Raw genomic sequence first — 25,037 nt, 5'->3', positions numbered from 1 at the left:
TGTTCGATAAATTCCTTCGTTATATCCCCAAAATGTCAATTTATTTGGCGCGTTTGATTCAGAAATACACCGGTTCCAACTCGCCCAACATTACTACAAATTATCTAATAAATTACCTGTAAACTTGGTCCAAACATTTCAAACAACTTTCCTAATCCAACTTTAGGTATCCTAAAACGTAAGTAATTAACATTATTTTGATATTATTGAACACAGTATATTCCATCTTAACAGTTTTAAGATGGAATATACTGTGTTCAATAGCAGATAAAAATCAAAGTGGAGTGAGTTCCAGGTCGCGCGCACCAAACAAAAGAGTCCACTTGGCTTGACACTCAGTCTGAACAGCCCTACTTCTCAAAGGAAAAACATCAACCAATTTCTAAAGACTTGACATCTAGTGGAAGCCATAGGAACTGCAACTAGGTGCCTCATACATCTAGTTTCCAATAGAAAACCAATAGAAAACACCATGAACTCAACAAACATTATTTTAACAGTTTTAGAAACTTTTGAGTGTTTTCTATCCAAATCTATTATATGCATATCCCAGCTTCTGGGCCTGAGTAGGCAGTTTACTTTGGGCACGCTTTTCATCCGGAAGTGAAAATACTGCCCACCATCCCAAACAGGTTAATCAACTCAATACGCAGTTTGGGTGGTGAAGCTCAACTTCTCATCCACCCAAACTCCCAGATATTCGTAAGTTTTGACTTACTCTATAGAATGTCCTTCCAAGTAGTGATAATGTAGTTTTTAGTGTTTAGTATTGCAAAATACCATGCATATTGTTTTACCAACTGCTCATCGGCAGCTGTACAGTTGTGGCCAAAAGATTTGAGAATGACACAAATATTAATTTTCACAAAGTTTGCTGCTTCAGTGTCTTTAGATATTTTTGTCAGATGTTACTATGGAATACTGAAGTATAAATAAAAGCATTTCATACGTGTCAAAGGCTTTTATTAACAATTACATGAAGTTGATGTAAAGAGTCAATATTTGCAGTGTTGACCCTTCTTTTTCAAGACCTCTGCAATCTGCCCTGGCATGCTGTCCATTAACTTCTGGGCCAAATCCTGACTGATGGCAGCCCATTCTTGCATAAGAAAACGTTAGTTTGTCAGAATTTGTGGGTTTTTGTTTGTCCATCCGCCTCTTGAGGATTAACCACAAGTTCTCAATGGTATTAAGGTCTGGGGAGTTTCCTGGCCCTGGACCCAAAATATCGATGTTTTGTTCCAAGAGCCACTTAGTTATCACTTTTGCCTTATGGCAAGGTGCTCCATCATGGTGGAAAAGGCATTGTTTGTCACCAAACTGTTCCTGGATGGTTGGGAGAAGTTGCTCTCGGAGGATATGTTGGTACCATTCTTTATTCATGGCTGTGTTCTTAGGCAAAATTGTGAGTGTCTCAGGATGCTTTACTGTTGGCATGACACAGGACTGATGGTAGCGCTCACCTTGTCTTCTCCGGACAAGCTTATTTCCAGATGCCCCAAACAATTGGAAAGGGGCCCAGATGATTCATGAAAGAAAATGACTTTACCCCAGTCCTCAGCAGTCCAATCCCTGTACCTTTTGCAGAATATCAGTCTGTCGCTGATGTTTTTCCTGGAGCTGAAGTTGGTTCTTTGCTGCCCTTCTTGACACCAGGCCATCCTCCAAAAGTCTTCGCCTCACTGTGCGTACAGATGCACTCACACCTGCCTGCTGCCATTCCTGAGCAAGCTCTGTACTGGTAGTGCCCCAATCCCGCAGCTAAATCAACTTTAGGAGATGGTCCTGGCGCTTGCTGGACTTTCTTGGGCGCCCTGAAGCCTTCTTCACATCCATTGAACCGCTCTACTTGAAGTTTTTGATGATCCGATAAATGGTTGATTTAGGTGCAATCTTACTGGCAGCAATATCCTTGCCTGTGAAGCCCTTTTTGTGCAAAGCAATGATGACGGCACGTGTTTCCTTGCAGGTAACCATGGTTGACAGAGAAAGAACAATGATTCCAAGCACCACCCTCCTTTTGAAGCTTTTAGTCTGTTATTCAAACTCAATCAGCATGACAGAGTGATCTCCCGCCTTGTCCTCGTCAACACTAACACCTGTGTTAACGAGAGAATCACTGACATGATGTCAGCTGGTCCTTTTGTGGCAGGGCTGAAATGCAGTGGAATTTTTTGGGGGGGATTCAGTTCTTTGCATGGCAAAGAGGGACTTTGCAATTAATTGCAATTTATCTGATCACTCTTCATAACATTCTAGAGTATATGCAAATTGCCATCATACAAACTGAGGCAGCAGACTTTGTGAAAATTAATATTTGTGTTATTCTCAAAACTTTTGGCCACGACTGTAGAAGCCACCCTTCTACTCTACCGGAGTGAATTGGTTCGGACCATTCGTTGTAACGAAAAGACATGGGACATTGTCTACAAATGTATGACCTATCGCTGCAGCCACCTGGACCTCCTGGAGAGCTTGGATGCTGATGCCTTCCCGATGCCTGTAAGAAGCTTCATTGCACTTCAAGGGAAGTCCTTCGAGCACCTTTCGGACAATGGAACAAACTTCATTGGAGGAGACCGAGAACTGCGAGAGGCCTTTGAAGGCGATGGCCCCCCACCCAAAGGAACAATTGGGTAAACAGAAGATAACATTCCAGTTCAACCCACCAAGTCTATCTCAGGAGGCCTTGTGCCTTTTGGTAGGCCGTCATTGTAAATAAGAATTTGTTCTTAACTGACTTGCCTAGTTAAATAAATAAAGGTTAAATCAAATATAAATAAATTGCGGACCTGTCTCACGTGTCTCTAATAGGAGTACAATCTCCATAAATTCGCCTACTCAATCAGTGTACATTCCAGAGGCACCACCCTCTATTTCACAAATGAATCATCTAATGGGCCTCTGACTAGCTCCTCTACCCTGTCTGGAGCTGAACCTTCTGCTGACTGACAGCGCTGAGGTTTGTACCTGGCTGTCAAACAGAGCAAATTGAAGACTCTCTAAGGCCCCAGTTTTATGTCAATCTAAAAGCACATAATACTGAAATTCCACCATTTTCTTTTGCACAGAATGACTTGAGTTCTGTGGCTGGTAAATTAACTGACCTCTCCCTAAAAAGTTGTTACCTTCTCGAAGGTGGAATTTATATCTAGGCTACTCTATGCCATAGAGTAGGCAAGCCTACTGATACATTCCACAAGAGTGCGTATTTTCTGATAAGTATGCGTTGAGTTGATTTGCAGGTATGAGTTGTGTTCAGTTGCCTATCACTCCATGAGGTGTGATGATGGGCATACCTGTGCACATAACACTAGCGCCCAAGTTCGAGCTCCACTCTCCTCTTGAAGACATTGCATGCTTCCTGACCTAATAACAAGCTAGCATTTTCTGCTAACATGCCTTGTATGGCCAGGAGTTGGTCCTCATGCAGTTGGTAATTTGGGACAAAATATCCAAAGTTAAGTATTATTAAATCGACTTTTCAAAATGCTTATGGACCTAAGCCTTTTCTACTAGTTTTGAACATCTGGAGCTATAAATAGTTGTACTTGTTTTATTTAACCTTTATTTAACTAGGCAAGTCAGTTAACAACAACATTTTCTTTACAATGACAGCCTAAATATGAAGTAGGCTATTAATAGCAAGTGCCCAGTTATAATTGTCCTTCCATTTGTGCATTTCTTTTGAGAGTTTACTGTGTTCGTTTGTTGCTGCTTCTCAGAGCTATGCTCGTGCACCTCCGCACTCTACAAAGAACCTCACCTGCGTATGTGTATTAGCACGAGTACTCAATTTATTATTTTATTAAATGAGATGTCTCAAATTGAAGTGTATCCCAGTTTGATTGAGAAAGTCCTGTGAATATTATGTGACGTTAATGTATGATGCTTCTAGACTTTTATAGCCTTCAGTTTCTATACTGAATGAGATTTGTATGTACTCCTGCTTGTTGAGGTAATGGTTTTGCCCAGGTATTTCCACAGGCTTTGCCAGTGTTCTGTAAACTCTAATGGGATGGTGTCTGAAATGTAGGCTGTATTTTAACTCTCCACAGTAGCCTAGGCTTACCGGCCTATCCGTAGCATATTTTCTTAGACCAATTGTTGTTGCAAGTCCTTTTTTCATTATTTGTTGACAATATCCACTGCCACCATCACTACGATATTATATTTTTGTGAATAGAACCACCATTTTTTAAAACCTTATCCTCCTGCCTGCCTGCCTGCCTACCTGCCTACCTGCCCGGCCGTAAGACACGTTTACACTTTCACCAGGAGTTAAGATATACACATACATTCGCACACAAAAAATAAGTAGGCCATGGCCATGACAAGGTCTATCTCTGGAAGAGAGCAGGCTACAGCCTGGCCGTCTGCATGTCTATCTCTGGAAGAGAGCAGGCTACAGCCTGGCCGTCTGCAGGTCTATCTCTGGAAGAGAGCAGGCTACAGCCTGGCCGTCTGTAGGTCTATCTCTGGAAGAGAGCAGGCTACAGCCTGGCCGTCTGCATGTCTATCTCTGGAAGAGAGCAGGCTACAGCCTGGCCGTCTGCAGGTCTATCTCTGGAAGAGAGCAGGCTGCAGCCTGGCCGTCTGCAGGTCTATCTCTGGAAGAGAGCAGGCTGCAGCCTGGCCGTCTGCAGGTCTATCCCTGGAAGAGAGCAGGCTACAGCCTGGCCGTCTGTAGGTCTATCTCTGGAAGAGAGCAGGCTACAGCCTGGTCGTCTGCATGTCTATCTCTGAAGACAGCAGGCTACAGCCTGGCCGTCTGCAGGTCTATCCCTGGAAGAGAGCAGGCTACAGCCTGGCCGTCTGTAGGTCTATCTCTGGAAGAGAGCAGGCTACAGCCTGGCCGTCTGTAGGTCTATCTCTGGAAGAGAGCAGGCTACAGCCTGGCCGTCTGTAGGTCTATCTCTGGAAGAGAGCAGGCTACAGCCTGGCCGTCTGTAGGTCTATCTCTGGAAGAGAGCAGGCTACAGCCTGGCCGTCTGTAGGTCTATCTCTGGAAGACAACAGGCTACAGCCTGGTCGTCTGCAGGTCTATCTCTGGAAGACAGCAGGCTACAGCCTGGCCGTCTGCAGGTCTATCTCTGGAAGAGAGCAGCCATCTGCAGCAGTAGGTGGCTGAGAGAGAATTTCATTTAAACAGTACCACATCTTCTGCCTACCTCAGAGGCTTAGATGCTGTACTTTAAATCAGTGTTTCTTTGCACCCTCCCTCTGATGGTCAGCTGACACAAATGTACTCAGTGCTCATGCTACTTTTATCTAAGAGTAGAATCATAGCTTGCCAGTCCATGCTTTAAATAGGGTTGATAAAGTATGCTTTACAGCTTCTACTTGCTCTGCGGTTCTGTTGTTGTTTAACCTAATACCCTATATGAGGAGATTAATTGATGTTGTTTCAGCTGATTGTATCAACTGTCAGCATTCTATACTTCCCTATTTCACTTTTCACCTGGTAGCCTATATCTCTCAAAACACACACACACACACACACACACACACACACACACACACACACACACACACACACACACAAAAATTATTTCCTTCTGCCTCTGAACAAGGCCCACTGTTACCTGGCCGTCATTGCAAATAAGAATGTGTACTTAATAAAAATAAATAAAAACATGAGAGAGGAGAGGGAACAGAGAGACAGGACATTATCATAACCTTTCATCATGATATTCTTACCCTGACAAAACGTTTTGTGAGGTGGTGCTGGGCTTTATGTGTGGTTTGTGTGACAGTTGACAAGAAAGCAAGTGAAAGCGCCACCATCATAGAACAGCAGTGCATTCGTTACGTAGCACCAGGGCACTCACGTGGGGCTGAAGGGGGGAGTTCACCCGTTGTCATGGGAATGAGACTTTGTTTTCTCTTCTCGTGTTTTATGAGCCACTAAACTTGCAAGCAACACAGTGAGCTAGCTAATGTTACTACGACTCCATCGATAATACAAAGCAAAAGATTGTTTCCTATAGAAATATTTATTGTTAAACTTTATCGGACTGCTTGGGGTTTGGTAGTAATCGAGAATCGGCTAGATGAGCAGGTGAGCCAGCAAGCTATTCAGCTGAGCATTACAGTAGCTATCTAACGTAGCTAGTTATTAACGTGAGTTATTGGTTACAAATATGATGTGCCAATGTGACAAACACAGTGCTTGCACAATGAATCGCTGATATGACAGACACATTTTTTTCAATGAATCATTGTATCCAAGGGGTATCAACTAGAACTAGTATTATTAACGTATGTAGTTGGGAGAGTGCTTACATGTAAGCAGTCTAAGTGTCTAATGTTGTTGTTTCCAGACTTGAATGTGTGGGGTCTTCCAAGGTTCCACAGAAGCAGGTAAAACGTGTTTATTTTGTCAAAGACATGATGAAACAAGACATGTTGAAGATGATTTTATTTCAGATAAATATTTCATTTGTATGAAATACATATATTCATATTTTCCCTGCTTTTGATATAGGTGGCCCCTACACTTCTTGAGACACACATGCCTAAAGGTATGTAGGCCTGTGTAAAGATCTGGTATGCAGGGTGAAACAAACAACCACTGCTGTACTTTCCATTCTACTCTGACCTGGATATATGACACCCTCCCTTTCTTCTTTTGGTTCTAGAAGCTGTGGGAGCCATGTATTTTACCGCCGCACCCCGGTAAGAATTTCCAGCAAGACCAGTCCTAACTACGTCATAAAACATCTGACATGGTGTTGAGTTTCCATGATAGAAAGTTGCACATCACAAGTTGATGTGATGCAAACATTTACATATTTTTGTGTGTGTGTTTTGGTATTTTTCAGAAGTAGCCTTCCTACACAAGCAGCATCAAATCCTATGAAGGTCGGTAAATCATCTTTAAGAAAGCACAAAACCCCTAACCCCCCCAAAAAAGAAAACCCTAAGCTATTGCATTTATAATTTATAAGTCTGTATATCTAATTTGTTTTCCACCCAGGTCACTCCACCTGGGAGATTCAACGTGCTCTGTGCAGGAGGTGTGAATAACATTAGTGTTGGGTTCGCTGGACCTCCTGTGATCCTCAGCCAAGACCTGAAGATAAAGGATAATAAGAAACCACAGCAGTCGGCTTCAGCTGTTACAGGTCAGTAGAATATGACAGGACTACTAGAGTAGAAGAGCATTCCCACTGGGCTCACGTTGGTTGAATCAAAGTTGTTTCCACGTCATTTCAATGAAATGACGTTGAACCAACATGGAATAAACGTAGAATTGACATCTGTGCCCAGTGGGTTGTTATAGATAGATTGGTAGATTGAAACATAGAGAATCTAACTTTACACCAATGTTTTGATCTTTTTTGCATGACTGCTGAAAAATGATGATGATGTTTTGTGGGGCAGGAGGAAGAGTGTTTGTGCAGCCACAGGCCCAAACTACCCCCTGCTCTGTGTGTGTTCACCCTCCAGCGGAGCCCCTCCCCCCTCTTGAACCAGAAGGGGAGGAAGAGCACACTGAGGAGGAGGATGATGATAATGGTGAGGCGGATGATGATGAGGAGGAAGGATACAGGGCTCCACTGGAGCTGATGGCTGAGGTAAATTAACTCTTCAGTTCATGTCAGACCAAGTCCCACATTAGACTGACAAAAAATGAATACATTCATATCAGATGTCATTTTCCCTGATTAATGGAGGAATTCAGATTGCTGGTTAACAATGAGAGGCTGGGTCTGCCTGGATAGACTGTGACACCAATCTGTGTCTGTGATTTCAGTTCCTCAAGTCTGTGATGGAGAAAGACTTTGTGCTGGCAGAGAAACTGTGTCAGATGAGTAAGTCTGTTTGTCAAATGAAAAGGTTCTGTCATCCAGAGACTCTGGGTTCGAGCCCAGGCTCTGTCACAGCCTGGCCGCGACTGGGAGGTCCATAGGGCGACGCACAATTGGCCTAGCGTCGTCCGGGTTAGGGAGGGTTTGGCCGGTAGGGATATCCTTGTCTCATCGCGCACTAGCGACTCCTGTGGCGGGCCGGGCGCAGTGTACGCTGACCGGGTCGCTAGGTGTACGGTGTTTCCTCCGACACATTGGTGCGGCTTGGTTGGGTTGTGTTTCGGAGGACGCATAACTCTCAACCTTCGTCTCTCCCGAGCCCATACGGGAGTTTTTGCGATGATACAAGACAGTAACTACTAACAATTGGATACCACGAAGTTGGGGAGAAAAAGGGGGTAAAAGAAATAATAATTTCTGTCATTCATTGTTTTGATTATAGGTGTGCATTTTGTTCATGTGTCTCTCATTGCATCAATCAACCAAATAATTAATTAATTAGCCAACCAGATGATTGATGTGTCTATGCTCTGTTCTTCCAGTTCTGGTCTATGAACCAAATAATCCAGAAGCCAAACAGTTCATTCCTCTCATCCAGGAGAGGCTGGAGAGAGGTGAGTGGCTCCCTCCAAATCATGCACATGCACAAAAAGGTTATCGTGGGAGAAGACTTTCGGCCACTGTAGCTGTGTGACAATTGTTGGAAGTTGGATTCAAGTGGTCACATTAACCCTAGTTCTGGAGAGTTACTATGTGTGCAGGCTTTTGTTCCAACACTGACACATCTGATATATAGCTCATCAAAGTCTTTGCTTTGTTCCTATGCAATGTTCCATCAGAGCAAGAGGAGAAAAGCCAAGATGATGATGATGCTTGTTCAGACTCCGGTGATGAAGATGACTCTGGGAGTGATCAAGACTCTCCTCAGAGCTCAGACAGCTCCTCCTCCTCATCGTCATCAGATGAGGAAGAGGAGCAGGAGAGGAGACACAAACCATGTCCACCCTCTCACCTTTCCCCATAGCTGTCAGTCACCAGCACACTGCCCAGTCTGACAGTGGAAATATCAGTTAGTTTCTTTTCCTTTTGTATGAGTATATATATATATATATATCAATTGTGTCACTGTTTTACATTTCACATTCGCACATTGCCTTGGTGAGGCCATCACAGCATACACCGTTTCCTCATCACCACATCCCTGTTTAATCTTCATGTAAATTACACAATAAAGTTCAGCATCATGACATCTGTGTATTTCTGGTTTCTTCTACACAAGGGTTTGTTTGACAGAAGTACTCAAGGACTAAGTGGAAACGTACTCTACATTTCTAGTACAACCAGTATTATTAATAGACCTTTCAACACCTCTACATTTCAACATAAATGTAACGACACAGATCATTTTCAAAATGCCTGTTAATTTCTGAGGAAGTTGAGCAACAATGATCTCTAAAAAGTCCTGACGGGGAAGAGAATAAGTAGAGGGAGAGAAGAGCAGAAAAGAAGGAGATGATTGAAAGAGGACTGAGAGGGTGAAAGAAGAGGCATTCGGCAGTGGAGTGGACTGTGGAGAACATTTCCCATTGGAGCCCTGCTGCTTAGGACCTTGAAGTTTACAGGTGAATTCCCAAAGATCCCTCAGGTGTGTACCATGGCTACTCTATTTGAGTTAGTTTTTTATTATTCAGCCTATAGGCCTAGTCTAGGAGGTATAGGATTTTTTTTCTCCAAACATGTAGTTTCAATACAGAATAGATAAGAGCTATTACATGACTTTCACAATTTTTGGAAATAAACTCCATCAATGCTCCTGACCACATAGATCTATCAGCGTAGTCATTTCCGCCACCTCGTGGTCTAGAGCCAACATATCCTTCCCAATCTAGCTTCACAAACCACAAATCTGAAGATGATACACACACTGTAGCCTAAATGTGGACAATAACACAATAAGAAAATGAATAGGCTATCACTTGTCCATTTCTTGGCAATAACATTTCAGGCGTATGTCTAGTTGCACAAGAATCGAGCTGAGCAAAAATGAGTCCATTCCAAGTCTATATCTGGTAGGCTACCGTTGTCCAACTCATTTTTTCAAATGTTTCCTTTGATTGAAAGGTGCAAGTGACAAAAAGAAAACCTCCTCTGTTGTTTTTGGTCGTTCCCTAAGATCACCTTTTAGCTCTAAGTTAGTAAGTAGCCTATTGAGGACGTGATGTTTATCAAACTTCCCAAGAGTGGTGATTTTATCTTACAGGAGATAGGCATTTCTCATGACCATCACACCTTCTGAAGAAAAGTCTCCCTGTGTCACAGAAAAAGGGGACAGGTCCGTGCTTCTACACCTGCATTGCTTGCAGTTTGGGGTTTTAGGACAGGTTTCTGTACAGCACTTTGAGATATGGAACAAAGTCTTTATAAATCATTTTGATTTGATTTGATTTGTCAGGAAGTGGGGAGGTTTTCGTATGCTTTTTTTCTGTCACGCAGCAGAAGCTTAATTTTGCGCCAGAGGGAGGTAGTGCTATGACTCACACGTGCGTGAGGGGATAGGCGATTCACGCACTAATAAATATATTCAAAATGAAACATTCTTGAGGGAAAAAAAGGTCACTGGCACGCTACTGGATGTAATTTGTCTCGATGTCGTTCCGGTGTTGTTGGCATTGAACTGTCTTGCGTCTCAGAACGTTGGGTGGATAGAGAGCTGTAATTCGGTTGTTTGGTGGTAGTTTCTCTCGACAAGACAACCTGTGCACCCGCAGACGGTAAGGTAGCGTATTGCCTCCTAGCGCCAGCGCTCTCACGTTCCCAAACAGCTTTTTTTTGTAATAGGTCTATTGATTGATCTGTCCATAATAGTGAGATATTTGCATTTCTTTTTTAAAGATAATGTTGCACAGCGCCCAGCAACTGCAACATTTGTTGCGATCCACATTCTTATTGGGGTCGAAAATAGGATGTGATTGGTTAGGAAGGCATAAATATTTTAACAAACGACCTGTCACTTAAATGTTCGGATTTCCAAATCTCTCTTGTTCAAAAGTGTGTTACTATGACATGTTAATAGCAATGGCAGTCTATTGTTATTTATTAACCTATATGAGTGGCAGGATTCATTCATTAGCCTTACTATTTATTATCAATAATGACATTAACTGATGCTGGCTTCACTGTTATTCAAAGAACATCATAATTGAAAAATCGATATGCTTTATGTCAATACATTTTCCAACGGATTTCAGTAGAATATCATTGATCAAGTGTCTGTCAAATATATTATTTTTTCTTACAATACCCAGATTTGTTTGAGAAAATTAGTCAAAGAATTCCATAGCGCGTAATTATGAAAGGATATTTCGTTTTGCATATTCCTAATTCTGAATAGGTCTGATAAGGATGATTTGTTTGTGGATTAGACGTATTTATTTGCTTTATATTGAAGACACGAAGACCTTTGTTTTCGTTCTCTTTGATCAAAAAGTAGACTGGACAGTCTGGTGCTCCCAAGACTGATGTCTCAGAGATGGGGATGATTTCGCTCTAATGACCCATAAAAACGTCACTGGGGACAAGGTTCTATGTCCAATTTACTGCTTAAAACATGTTTTTTTCGTTAATGTATATAAGGTAGAATATAGTGGCTATACATTTGTCAGATTTGCAGCCTTTATTTTGTTCCAATAGAATTGAATGCACGCGATGTTATCGTTCAAAAGCATTTATCTCCCCTCGGCATGTGCATGCAGCTCGCAGCCTATTGACGTTCGAGAATAAATGATTCCGATCGTAGAGGCAGATAATAACAGCAAATGATGCATCATCCTCTTCCTTCACTGCACTGATACTAAAGCTCAATTTCACTGATCCAATTCAGCGTAGGTTGCCTATTTTAGGCTATTCCAAATAAATAATGCATATCTTTCAGAAATAAATGCAGTTATTTATTTGTTTAATATCCAGAGCCATCAATCTTAACCCTTGGCCGTTTGTTTTCAGAAACCGGTTGGATATTTCCGTTGAGAATCTGATAAGAGTCCCGGAGCGCACAGGAATAACGGAGGACTAATGGCCACGTCTGAACCGACAGCCACTGGCGGGGACCAGGACCCCAACTCTGCCAATTTACGACCTTCGTCTACAAGTAAGTCTCTCCTTTCTCTCTCTCTCCCTCTCCCTCCCTTCCCCTCTGCCTGATAAAAACGAGTCTCACCCGGGCTTTTTACCGTGTGGGCCCTGTCGTTAATCATTCCGGTTAAAAACAGAGCTATCACAGCTGCCTGCCGCTGTCTAACGGATCAGCGGCGTGCACTGAGAAACGGACCTCCTGTAAATCGCCTCAAAGAGCGTCGTTATAATGTCCTCAGCGCTTTGGATCCGGAAAGGAATTAGTTATGGAATATAAAATATACAATTATGGAATAACAATAATCCAATTTCCTTTTGCTTTTTGCTTCTTTTTTTACCAGACCTATCAAATAATGTTTTTAAAATATGTATGTTGTAAAGCCTATAACCAATAGCCTTGTTCATGCTATTAATTATTGGCTAACGATATTTTGTATTCAAGCATTTCAATTCGTTTTTATTTTAATTTTTTTATAATAATTTATCCACTCAAAATCCTTGCATCATGTAGTCAGTCCTCCATGAGAGAGCTGTTAACCGCGCAATTACGCAGGGAATGGCTGGTAATTGCAGCCACTCCGGTGTTCGTGATGATGGCTTGCACTCGTTTTGTAGAGACCCGCTTGGATAATTTAGCCACGGAACACTGAGAGAAGGGGACAATTTAGAATCGGATTACTGATATTAGCATATTTGTCTAGCCTACCACTGAAAGTTACATTTTCGTAAAGAAAAATGACCCAAACCCTCCTCTCTACAGCCCTAGTCATATTTCGTTTGGAAAATGTATAGGCTTAAAGGGCTAGTTAACCAGCTAACATGTCTGCCATTGGCCTAATATGGAAAAATGGCATCATAGGCTATTTGACAGAGGAAGAATGTGGATACATTTGTAGAACAGTAATACCGTCTGACATTTTTTCAGGTTTGACAGAGTGCATAATGGCTTGAAAAAGGCTGTGATGTTGTTGTTTTTGTGCTCTGCCTGTTTCTCTGCTGCTGCTGTTGGATGTTGCTATTATCTTGCTGCCACGCTCTGTCTCACTCGCTCTGACCTGAGGCTGCTCGTGGTGTCTCTGTGTGTGAGTGTGTCTCGGGTAGCGCTCGCCTTCATGCGCTCTGAGTGACACCTCGAGCCGTTATGTCTGGGTCTTGCATCCTAGACAAATAACACCATCATGAAGCTCATATGCATATAGATATGCCTTGTTACCGTCCCATCGCTTTGCTCTGTATGCTTGAGTTTGTGTGTTGCTATGATGGCATTCTCCATCATACAATTCCAAAATAAGGTAGCCTATTAGCCTAGTTCTCACTATACTTCCTGGTGTGTGTGTGTGTCTCCGAACAGCCAGCTAGACATCGCCAGCTCCCGCCAGTCAAATACTGTGTTTCACCTAATTAATATCTGCTCTCTTTCGCGAGGTCATTTCACGGGTGTTAATTTCAACCCGCCTCTCGCCGGGTGCGTGCCAGTATTTATTAAACCGGTGAGCCTCTGATGGCCCATTATGATTGGACTGTGTGGATTCGGACCATTCGAATGTTGAGGAATAATAACCGCGAGATAGGGTGAAGTTCCCCCAGACAATGATCTACTGCTGCAAGTATCTGCTTCATGCTTCTTCACTCCGTTGTGCCATGCATTGTCATACGCTTTATAAAAACTCATCCGCTGTCACCCAAATCACACTATTCATATATTTCAGAATTTGATTTTCAAACGTTCTCCCCAAACATTCTGTTTTAGACTATGACGCGTGGATGCAAGGCTGCACGCGGAAACTGGGTTTGAAGATCTGTGGTAAGTTTAAGACCCATAAACCATCATGGATACTATATGGAATACTCTGATGTTAGAGCAGGGCCGTCCCGGACTGTCACTCCACATTCTCATCTCCTAAAGGTCAGTTAGCGATTAGCTTTAGGCCACGCGATGCGCGCCGGGGTTCCGTCGCCGACCACCCCATGTCTCTTCCTATCCATTTCTCTACAGTTAGCAAAGGATAGGATGTAGGCCCACAATACGGCAAGTAACAATATGCCTCAGAAATATAGAAACATGTCTAAACAAACAAGATTTATCGCGAGATGGATGTGTCCAATATAGGCTAGTTGTTTTTTATGCTGAGTTAGCTGTTAACATGTTTTGTGCACATAGGCTAGGCCTAAATATTGCACCTTCTAATAGCTTTTTATTTTATAAAGGCCTTATCATATATTTTTTTAAAGCATTAATTCCCCCCCTTTCCGTTTGGAGGCGACTATGGATTTGGGTCCCTTCATGCAAAAGTGAAATTTTTTATACCACCTGCGAGCCTTTTCAATGAAATGTGACGATGACGATGACGATGAGATGACGTGGAGTTTAAGGTTTGGTAAATCTGGGAGGTTCCATAAGGTCTCTGTTATCCAATCAAGCCAAGGTGAAACGATTGAATCCAGTGTTTTTCCAACAGGATTCTTAGACGATCTGTTTTTCCTGGGCACTATACGTCGAGGATTGGTTTGACGTCAGTCAGCATTCACACATTGAGAAAAATATCCTTTATTTAAAAAATCCTTCCTACCTTCACTGATGTCAGACCTACATATTGTTTTGTGGCAGGATTTGATAATGTCAAGAATGTCAATGTCATTTAATTGGAAATGTAGGCATTGTTATCATGGCTTCAATCCAAACACAAAGAGGGGATGTAATTAGCCTAAAATAAATGGATTTCAACTCGAAAGTTACGATGCAGGCCTATAATTCGTACCGAGGGCCAAAAGAAGTAGGGCACCTGCCCCTTAATGTGGAGGACGTCCCCTCGCCGGAGAATAATAACACAATTTAACCACCCTCGTAAACCTGAACATAACCTTAATAACGAAATAATTCACCACAATGCACGAAGAAACATGTTTTTTCGATCAACTGATTGACTCGTTTTATAGAGGACATTGTTTTGGCCCGAATGAGTCATTTTCACATTTGTGTGCGTTGTGCATCAGGCCCAATAATTTGCATAGCCTACCGTATCATTTGAATATGTGGACATAGGGCTAAGTGCTAATAGGGTACTTTTATGCATGATAAAGACATTATTTCGTTTCTATAAATATCCCCTCGGGCTGATAAGGAATATAGCTTTGTGCTCGAGTTTGAAATAATTTTTATGAGGAGGAAAAAACAGAACAGTGACAATGGTCATCATAAAATGGTTCCGAGTGTTAGATTTTGTTCTATGTCAGTGTGGATTTACAGCCCATAATAGTTGTCAGGTCCTATCAATCAGTAAAGAAACACGCCCTGTGGATGAAGGAAGATTAACGAGAACCATATCAACCGGTAGCTTTTTCGAGGCCGCTGCTCTCGTGAGATAATAAGTGCCCAATGTGCCAACCGAGATTAGCCGAATACATTTTAATGGAGCTCTGAAACAAAGATAGAGTTTGAGAGAGCCTTCTCTCTGTCTTATTCGATATTGCAAAAATATTTTTATATCATATTTTCATAGAATAATCTACTGAAAACTGCATGATGTGAAAATAAGTGTTTAAATCCTTCCATAATTATTAAGCCTAAAATGACCTTCTCTGGTGGTAGCCTGCTAGGCTATAGGTTTTTCTCTCTATTTGTTTTCTAAGATCAATGGGCTATTAATAGACACTGACTTTCATTAACAATAGACTAACCTATCCAGAGGCCGTAAAATATTTACATCCTTCATTAACTCCACTCCATAATGTCTGCTCTATGAGTCGGTAATGACATGGACGCTGCGCCGGGCCCTCCACACAGTCCCTGCACGCTCAGGCGTGAAAAGTCCGGGGGGACAGGAGGACATTCACCGCTGGAATAAATTGGGTATTTCTCGCTCTCGCATGACTGGGTTATGGGTGGATGTCACCGGGCAGGGTAGGGCCTGAGCCTGCCTGGCCTGTGAGCCTGAGGGCAAGACACCCATGCAAGCACACACACACACACTACCCTCTTCCATAAAATTGATCCAAAACCCATCCACTGAGGGGATCACCACCCGGGGTTATAAGCGCTGTCTGGGAGAGGAGACCATAAATAATGTGTTGCCTTTGTATCAGACATAGATAAACTCAGGTCTCTGAATAGAAGTTATTATCGGGTTATTATCTAGCGATGTTGGGCAGTGGTAACCGAGCATGTTCCCCTTCTCGTGCCCCTCTGTGTAACACCCTAGGGTTCCTGCAGAAGAACAACAGTCTCGGGGAGGAAGGCTCACTCTCAGAACGCCAGAAGAACCTGTATTCCTGTGACAACAGCGACCGGGATGCCCGTTTCCGTCGCACTGAGACAGATTTTTCCAACATGTTCGCGAGAGGTGAGAGATAACAAGTTCATTCTTGCTAGACTTTTAATATAACCCTACACGTTAGTTTTCTAATTCTTACATGTTCTAACATTTAGTGAACCGTAGCCTAGGCCTATATTTATAGGCCTTCTTCTGTAAAAGGGCGTCCAGCCTCTACTTTCGATTTTCTTTTCGTTTTGTAAATGCTTTTTCCGTAATTCTTCTAGACTTACTTCCCGCCAAAAACGGAGAAGAGGCGACTATGCAGTTCTTGTTGGAACTTGTGGGCATCCTCACCAACTACGTCAGGAAGACGTTTGACCGTTCCACCAAGGTTCTGGACTTCCACCACCCTCACCAGCTGCTCGAGGGCATGGAGGGATTCAACCTCGAGCTCTCTGACCAGCCAGAGTCCCTCGAGCAGATCCTCGTGGACTGCAGGGACACGCTCAAGTACGGCGTGCGAACAGGTAGACTACTAAACTGGCCACAACTAAGTTACATGAAACAGGATACAGCTTTAAACCAGACGTTTCCTTTTCATGTTTTCAGGACAGTTTGTGTGCATTAATTACGTTTCCAATCTTTGCATTTCTTATATTTCCAATTGTGCAATTTCTTCCTTAGTTCTTCCTTTGAGCAGTTTAAATGAGTGTGAAAAAAAAGAAGTAATAGTCTCACCAAGCCAGGCAGACTAAAATGTTTTACCATTGGAAAAAGCATTAGCCTATACATTTAATTAAGATAGGCTTTTGTTTCTCTCCTTCCTTGATAGGAAATTACATGAGAAACAAAGACGTTTCATTCTGCTTTTTTAGGATACATTCCAATCCAAAACAACCAATATTGCAGTTGGCTTAAATGGTTAGCTTAGTCTACACGAAACTTGACCAACCGGTAGGTCTAGTGTCTACAAATATTTCCATGTTGTTTAGGCTTTCTAAAAATGTTTAACGCACCTTTGTATATTTCTTTTTAGATATGAACATTTCTTCAGACGTTATTGGGATACAGTTTGTGTTCTCTTAATCACAGTGATCTGCTCGTGTTCACAGCACTTGAGCAAAATGGAATGCTACACAAAACCATTTAAGCATAAGCTGTTCCCTTGATCAGTAAATCCAATCACAATGACGGGTGATTGTATGTACCCCTGGTAATTCTCCTTCCTTGATTTTATTAAACCAAGTACCGCCCGCGGGGACGCAAGCCTGCGTGGGATTTTACAAGCCGTTAGGAACGACAACAGTCAAACAGTCCTTTGGGTTTACTTCCTAAAGACCTTTAACTCAATTCATTGGACATTTACACACAAAGTGACGATAGTTTAAAAAACATTGTCGCACGATTTACGAGTTTGTCTGAATCAATTAGCCTATGGCAGTTGAGTCTCATGCCTTCATTCTAATGACGCTATCACGGGCGCTGTCCACGGTGCTGAAATATAGCCTATCACGCGGGAGCAAATCCACTTCGCTTTCGTATCTCTGATATTGCGCTCTTTAGTTAGTTAATCAGTCCGTTTGTCTAGGGGGCTACATGACATAAATACAATATTAGTAGCATAGTGATGTTTGTTGTTGTTGAATTTCATACAATATTAGTAGCATAGTGATGTTTGTTGTTGTTGAATTTCATTCAAACATAACGTCAAGCTCTGTGAGCATCTAGGCTAGCCTACTCTAAATGTCATGTAACCTTGTTATCAGTGGATAAGTGTCCCCATCTAGTACCTCGAAGGCAAATGTTCCACTGCATCTCAGGTCCCAATGGGAATACAGCAAAGAGTGAATGTGGGAGTTTCAGAAAATAACGTGTCTGAGTTCATATCAAATGGTTTGTTTTTATTACAGGACAGAACACACACTGTTTCAACCCTTGTAGTAGATGTGTGTTTTTACAAGGTTATAGAAACCTTGCAGGCAAATATCCCAGTATGTTTAATTTTCATTTGTAAAGTCCCATTCAGATAGAATCTCTTATCTCTGTCCCAGGTCATCCACGGTTCTTCAACCAGCTGTCTACGGGGCTGGACATCATTGGGCTGGCTGGGGAGTGGCTCACCTCCACAGCCAACACCAACATGTGAGTCATACACTGCTGTTTTTGTGTGCCTAAAGGTCTGTCGACATCACCGTGCTGACTAGCTGACATTTTCAGGATTCTTGTTGGTATAACGATACAGTCGGAAAGGGAATATGATGATTATAGTTTGCGAGAAAGCCCCAGTGGGTTGTTGTTGGTATAACGATACAGTCGGAAAGGGAATATGATGATTATAGTTTGCGAGAAAGCCCCAGTGGGTTGTTGTTGGTATAACGATACAGTCGGAAAGGGAATATGATGATTATAGTTTGCGAGAAAGCCCCAGTGGGTTGTTGTTGGTATAACGATACAGTCGGAAAGGGAATATGATGATTATAGTTTGCGAGAAAGCCCCAGTGGATTGTTGTTGACATTTCAAGGATTTACGCCATGTAGCAAAAATAGAATCAAATCATTAGTTCTCAATTAGTGTGGCTCTCCTCATATCTGCTCAGTTACAGTACCTTGGGGTTGAATGAAGGCCAAGGCCTGTGATTGGCTAGGTTATAGAGGTTTAAGATAGCGGTCATATCGGCTTGTTATATAAAATGTTTGTTTTTTCATGTGACTGCTGTTCGCACTGTACCAACTGTGTATTGAACAGCAGCCCTGAATACCAAACATCTCGGAAAACACGCACACACCTACACACACACACATACACACACACATGCCCCATGGGCTGGTTAGATTGTATATTGATCAGAGCTCAGTGTCATGGTGGTCTAGTCTGATAGAGGTTATGAAGCCCTGCAGTGCTAAACAACACCAGATACAGGACACATCATACAGGACACATCATACAGGAGCGTGAGTGTGTGTGTGTGTGTGTGTGTGTGTGTGTGTAGGTGTGTGCGTGTTATCTGAGATGTATAGTATAGGCTACACAGGCTATGGCTATGGGATGGGCCTACCATTGCAATTGTGACATTGGCTACTACAACATACATATTAGCCATAGCCTTGACACTTAATATCACCAGTATTACAATAAGTGCTCTATAAAGTGAAAGCATTATTACTACTCACCAATGTGTAAGCTAGGCCTATTAGAATCATGCCACTTCACATTGATTCTGTCTGGCTCCCTCTCTGGCTTTTGCAACGACGGATGGACTTTTTTTAGTAAATGGAACATATTTGTTATATTTTGTTAAAATTGTTTCTTGTTCTAGAGTAGTGACATTTTGGTCTCTTTCTTTTGACTCCATATCTAGGGTTTTCTCCATCATCGACATGTGGACCTTTTTGAATGTTGCGTGCTCGCGCCAGTTGTCAGATCAACCAATCTGCGCTTCTCTTAGTCTAATAGCTTAAAGGGGAAGCAACCGTTCTGGAACCAATAAATCCTGGACTCCCTCACGTGGTTAAGACAAGCCGGATATGTTCAGGAAATCCTGAATTTGTTAAATCATCTTTCTTTTATAGCCCACCCAATCTACCTACCTCATCCCCATACTGTTTTTTTATTTACTTTTCTGCTATTTTGCACACCAGTATCTCTACCAGTATCTCTACTTGCACATCATCATCATCATTTATCACTCCAGTGTTAATCTGCTAAATTGTAATTATTCGCTCCTAAGGCCTATTTATTGCCTACCTCCTCATGCCTTTTGCACACACTGTATATAGACTATATTTTTCTATTGTGTTATTGACTTGTTTATTGTGTTATTGCCCTGTTTATTGTTTATTCCATGTGTAACTCTGTGTTGTTGTCTGTGTCACACTGCTTTGCTTTATCTTGGCCAGGTTGCAGTTGTAAATGAGAACTTGTTCTCTACTAGCCTACCTGCTTATTATCTTGGCCAGGTCGCAGTTGTAAATGAATCAACTTGCCTACCTGGTTAAATAAAGGTGAAATAAAAAATAAAAAAGACCAAATGAATAACAACAACAATGCAGGACTATCTATGAGAGACCTAATGAATAACAACAACAATGCAGGACTATCTATGAGAGACCTAATGAATAACAACAACAATGCAGGACTATCTATGAGAGACCTAATGAATAACAACAACAATGCAGGACTATCTATGAGAGACCTAATGAATAACAACAACAATGCAGGACTATCTATGAGAGACCTAATGAATAACAACAACAATGCAGGACTATCTATGAGAGACCTAATGAATAACAACAACAATGCAGGACTATCTATGAGAGACCTAATGAATAACAACAACAATGCAGGACTATCTATGAGAGACCTAATGAATAACAACAACAATGCAGGACTATCTATGAGAGACCTAATGAATAACAACAACAATGCAGGACTATCTATGAGAGACCTAATGAATAACAACAACAATGCAGGACTATCTATGAGAGACCTAATGAATAACAACAACAATGCAGGACTATCTATGAGAGACCTAATGAATAACAACAACAATGCAGGACTATCTATGAGAGACCTAATGAATAACAACAACAATGCAGGACTATCTATGAGAGACCTAATGAATAACAACAACAATGCAGGACTATCTATGAGAGACCTAATGAATAACAACAACAATGCAGGACTATCTATGAGAGACCTAATGAATAACAACAACAATGCAGGACTATCTATGAGAGACCTAATGAATAACAACAACAATGCAGGACTATCTATGAGAGACCTAATGAATAACAACAACAATGCAGGACTATCTATGAGAGACCTAATGAATAACAACAACAATGCAGGACTATCTATGAGAGACCTAATGAATAACAACAACAATGCAGGACTATCTATGAGAGACCTAATGAATAACAACAACAATGCAGGACTATCTATGAGAGACCTAATGAATAACAACAACAATGCAGGACTATCTATGAGAGACCTAATGAATAACAACAACAATGCAGGACTATCTATGAGAGACCTAATGAATAACAACAACAATGCAGGACTATCTATGAGAGACCTAATGAATAACAACAACAACGCAGGACTATCTATGAGAGACCTAATGAATAACAACAACAATGCAGGACTATCTATGAGAGACCTAATGAATAACAACAACAATGCAGGACTATCTATGAGAGACCTAATGAATAACAACAACAATGCAGGACTATCTATGAGAGACCTAATGAATAACAACAACAACGCAGGACTATCTATGAGAGACCTAATGAATAACAACAACAATGCAGGACTATCTATGAGAGACCTAATGAATAACAACAACAATGCAGGACTATCTATGAGAGACCTAATGAATAACAACAACAATGCAGGACTATCTATGAGAGACCAAATGAATAACAACAACAATGCAGGACTATCTATGAGAGACCTAATGAATAACAACAACAATGCAGGACTATCTATGAGAGACCAAATGAGTATCAACAACACAAGACAGGACTATTTATGAGAGACCAAATGAATAACAACAACACAAGACATGACTACTTATGAGATACCAAAATGAATAACAAGCAGAAAACTTGAGCGTGCATAACTATACCCCCATCAGAGTTGGATGGGTTCCGCTGGTATACAGCAATCTTTAAAAACTTCTTAAGGATCGGTGTCCCGCACGCGGGTCAAGTTCCGGCGGAAACTGGAGGGTGCGTAATTCAAATAAAGTCTAATAGTTATTATAGCCGTTAAACATTTAGGTACATTTGTCTTCTATCCGCTGAAAGCTTCAATTCTTGTTCATCTAAGTGCACTGTCCCATTTACAGTAGCTATTACAGTGAAAACATGCCATGCAATTGTTTGAGGACGGCGCCCCAGATCCAAATACTTTTCCACTGGCACAGGTTTCATACATTCACATATAAAGATTAAATATTCACTTACTTTTTGAAAATCCTCCTCTGATTTGTCTTCCAAAGGGTCCCAGAGATAGCATGTAGTGTCGTTTTGTTAGATAAAATCCTTTTTTATATCCCAAAAAGTCTGTATAGTTGGTGCCATCAATTTGAGTAGTCCACTCGTTCAACTTGCAGAGAAAGGATTCCGAAAAGCTACGCCTAAACTTTGTTTCAACAAGTCAAAATACATTTGCATTTACTCCTCAGACACACTAAAATGTAATCAAGCTATAATATTTATTTAGGAAATAAGTATGTTCAATAGGAAACTATTGCGTCCTCATACAAAAACTCATATTTTTTTATTCGTTTTTGAAGTTGCAGGCCTGAAACTTTGAACATAGACTGCTGACACCCTGTGGAAGGGACCTATTTTACAATATGAGCTTTCTCATTTCTAAGAGGATGTTCTCTCAACAAAAAAATAAAATAAATTCAGGTTGGTTTTTCTTTGGATTTCTCCTACTATATCTATTGTGTTATATTCTCCTGTATGATTTTAACATTTCTAGAGTCTTCAAAGTGTTTTCTTTCCAATGGTACCAATAATATGCATATCCTAGCTTCAGGGCCTGAGCTACAGGCAGTTTGCTTTGGGCACGTCATTCAGGCGGAAATTGAGAAAAAGGGGCCTGATCCCTAAGAAGTTTTTAATTCATACCACAGATTCTCAATTGGATTGAGGTCTGGGCTTTGACTAGGCCATTCCAAGACATTTAAATGTTTCCCCTTAAACCACTTGTGTGTTGCTGTAGCAGTATGCTTAGGGTCATTGTCCTGCTGGAAGGTGAACTTCTGTCCTAGTCACAAAACTCTGGAAGACTGAAACAAGTTTCCCTAAAGAATTTCCCTGTATTTAGCGCCATCCATCATTCCTTTAATTCTGACCAGTTTCCCAGTCCCTGCCGATGGAAAAACAAACCCACAGCATGATGCTGCCACCACCATCACCCTGGTGTTCTCAGAGTGATGAGAGGTGTTGGTTTTGTGCCAGACATGGCATTTTCCTTGATGGCCAAAAAGCTCAATTTTAGTCTCATCTGACCAGAGTACCTTCTTCCATATGTTTGGGGAGTCTCCCACATGCCTTTTGGCGAACACCAGACGTGTTGGCTTCTTTTTTTCTTTAAGCAATGGCTTTTTTCTGGCCACTCTTCCGTAAAGCCCAGCTCTGTAAAGCCCAGCCCTAAGCGTACTATGGACAGATACTCCATTCTCTTCTGTGGAGCTTTGCAGCTCCTTCAGGGTTATCTTTGGTCTCTTTGTTGCCTCTCTGATTAATGCCCTCCTTGCCTGGTCCGTGAGTTTTGGTGTGCGGCCTTTTCTTGGCAGGTTTGTTGTGGTGAAATATTCTTTCCATTGTTTAAATAATGGATTTAATGGTGCTCCGTGGGATGTTCAAAGTTTCTGATCTTTTTTTATAACCCAACCCTGATCTGTACTTCTCCCCAACTTTGTCCCTGACCTGTTTGGAGAGCTCCTTGGTCTTCATAGTGCCGCTTGCTTGGTGGTGCCCCTTGCTTAGTGGTGTTGCAGACTCTGGGGCCTTTCAGAACAGGTGTATATATACTGAGATCCTGTGACAGATCATGTGACACTTTATTTAACTAATTATGTAAATTCTGAAGGTAATTGGTTGCACCAGATCTTATTTAGGGGCTATATAGCAAAGGGGGTGAATACATATGCAAAGGGGGTGAATACATATGCAAAGGGTGTGAATACATATGCAAAGGGGGTGAATACATATGCAAAGGGGTGAATACATATGCAAAGGGGGTGAATACATATGCAAAGGGGGTGAATACATATGCAAAGGGGGGTGAATACATATGCAAAGGGGGTGAATACATATGCAAAGGGGGTGAATACATATGCAAAGGGGTGAATAATATGCAAAGGGGGTGAATACATATGCAAGGGGGTGAATACATATGCAAAGGGGGTGAATACATATGCAAAGGGGGTGAATACATATGCAAAGGGGTGAATACATATGCAAAGGGGGTGAATACATATGCAAAGGGGGTGAATACATATGCAAAGGGGGTGAATACATATGCAAAGGGGGTGAATACATATGCAAGGGGGTGAATACATATGCAAAGGGGTGAATACATATGCAAAGGGGTGAATACATATGCAAAGGGGGTGAATACATATGCAAAGGGGGTGAATACATATGCAAAGGGGGTGAATACATATGCAAAGGGGGTGAATACATATGCAAAGGGGTGAATACATATGCAAAGGGGGTGAATACATATGCAAAGGGGGTGAATACATATGCAAAGGGGGTGAATACATATGCAAAGGGGGTGAATACATATGCAAAGGGGGTGAATACATATGCAAAGGGGGTGAATACATATGCAAAGGGGGTGAATACATATGCAAAGGGGGTGAATACATATGCAAAGGGGGTGAATACATATGCAAAAGGGGGTGAATACATATGCAAAGGGGTGAATACATATGCAAAGGGGGTGAATACATATGCAAAGGGGGTGAATACATATGCAAAGGGGGTGAATACATATGCAAAGGGGGTGAATACATATGCAAAGGGGTGAATACATATGCAAGGGGGTGAATACATATGCAAAGGGGGTGAATACATATGCAAAGGGGGTGAATACATATGCAAAGGGGGTGAATACATATGCAAAGGGGGTGAATACATATGCAAAGGGGGTGAATACATATGCAAAGGGGGTGAATACATATGCAAAGGGGGTGAATACATATGCAAAGGGGGTGAATACATATGCAAAGGGGGTGAATACATATGCAAAGGGGGTGAATACATATGCAAAGGGGGTGAATACATATGCAAAGGGGGTGAATACATATGCAAA

The 25,037-nt window shown here is 41.7% G+C and overlaps 2 protein-coding genes across 12 annotated transcripts in view; both read left to right on the top strand.

Moving 5' to 3' along the window:
- The first annotated feature begins 5,853 nt into the window (after nt 1–5,853).
- On the top strand, nt 5,854–9,061 carry erich2 (glutamate-rich 2). 4 transcript variants are annotated; one of them, XM_031809942.1, is made up of 10 exons: nt 5,854–6,061; nt 6,324–6,363; nt 6,488–6,524; nt 6,645–6,678; nt 6,825–6,864; nt 6,980–7,127; nt 7,453–7,580; nt 7,760–7,817; nt 8,357–8,428; nt 8,654–9,061. In XM_031809942.1, the coding sequence occupies exons 1-10, from the start codon at nt 6,054–6,056 to the stop codon at nt 8,836–8,838; spliced, it is 750 nt and encodes a 249-aa protein (XP_031665802.1). In that variant the 5' UTR covers nt 5,854–6,053; the 3' UTR covers nt 8,839–9,061. The 4 variants fall into 4 exon arrangements, with proteins under 4 accessions (XP_031665802.1, XP_020322882.1, XP_020322878.1 ...); XM_020467293.2 differs by having other exon boundaries at nt 6,642–6,678; XM_020467289.2 differs by having other exon boundaries at nt 5,856–6,061; nt 7,387–7,580.
- A 241-nt stretch (nt 9,062–9,302) lies between these two features.
- The window catches only part of LOC109875419 (glutamate decarboxylase 1-like), a 34,748-nt gene continuing 19,013 nt past the window's right edge, over nt 9,303–25,037 (top strand). The window contains exons 1-6 of one of the 8 annotated variants that reach the window (XM_031809940.1): nt 9,303–9,459; nt 11,817–11,961; nt 13,696–13,749; nt 16,145–16,285; nt 16,483–16,725; nt 18,250–18,340. In XM_031809940.1, the coding sequence (XP_031665800.1) occupies nt 11,886–11,961; nt 13,696–13,749; nt 16,145–16,285; nt 16,483–16,725; nt 18,250–18,340 (605 nt within the window). In that variant the 5' untranslated portion in view covers nt 9,303–9,459; nt 11,817–11,885. Of the gene's footprint in view, nt 9,460–10,322; nt 10,591–11,564; nt 11,696–11,816; nt 11,962–13,695; nt 13,750–16,144; nt 16,286–16,482; nt 16,726–18,249; nt 18,341–25,037 lie in introns of those variants that run through there. The other 7 variants (XM_031809934.1, XM_031809933.1, XM_031809935.1 and 4 more) reach the window with 7 other exon arrangements.

Source organism: Oncorhynchus kisutch, linkage group LG30 (genome assembly GCF_002021735.2).
Source record: "Oncorhynchus kisutch isolate 150728-3 linkage group LG30, Okis_V2, whole genome shotgun sequence".
Lineage (NCBI taxonomy): Eukaryota > Metazoa > Chordata > Actinopteri > Salmoniformes > Salmonidae > Oncorhynchus > Oncorhynchus kisutch.
The sequence above is the reverse complement of the archived record's forward strand: the minus strand, read 5'-3'. Positions and strand labels throughout refer to the sequence as shown.

Coding starts and splice junctions, on each gene's coding strand:
- erich2 (XM_020467288.2), top strand. Junction 6,364..6,487: donor CCAAGGTTCCACAGAAGCAG/GTAAAACGTGTT, acceptor CTTTTGATATAG/GTGGCCCCTACACTTCTTGA. Junction 7,818..8,356: donor AGAGAAACTGTGTCAGATGA/GTAAGTCTGTTT, acceptor CTGTTCTTCCAG/TTCTGGTCTATGAACCAAAT.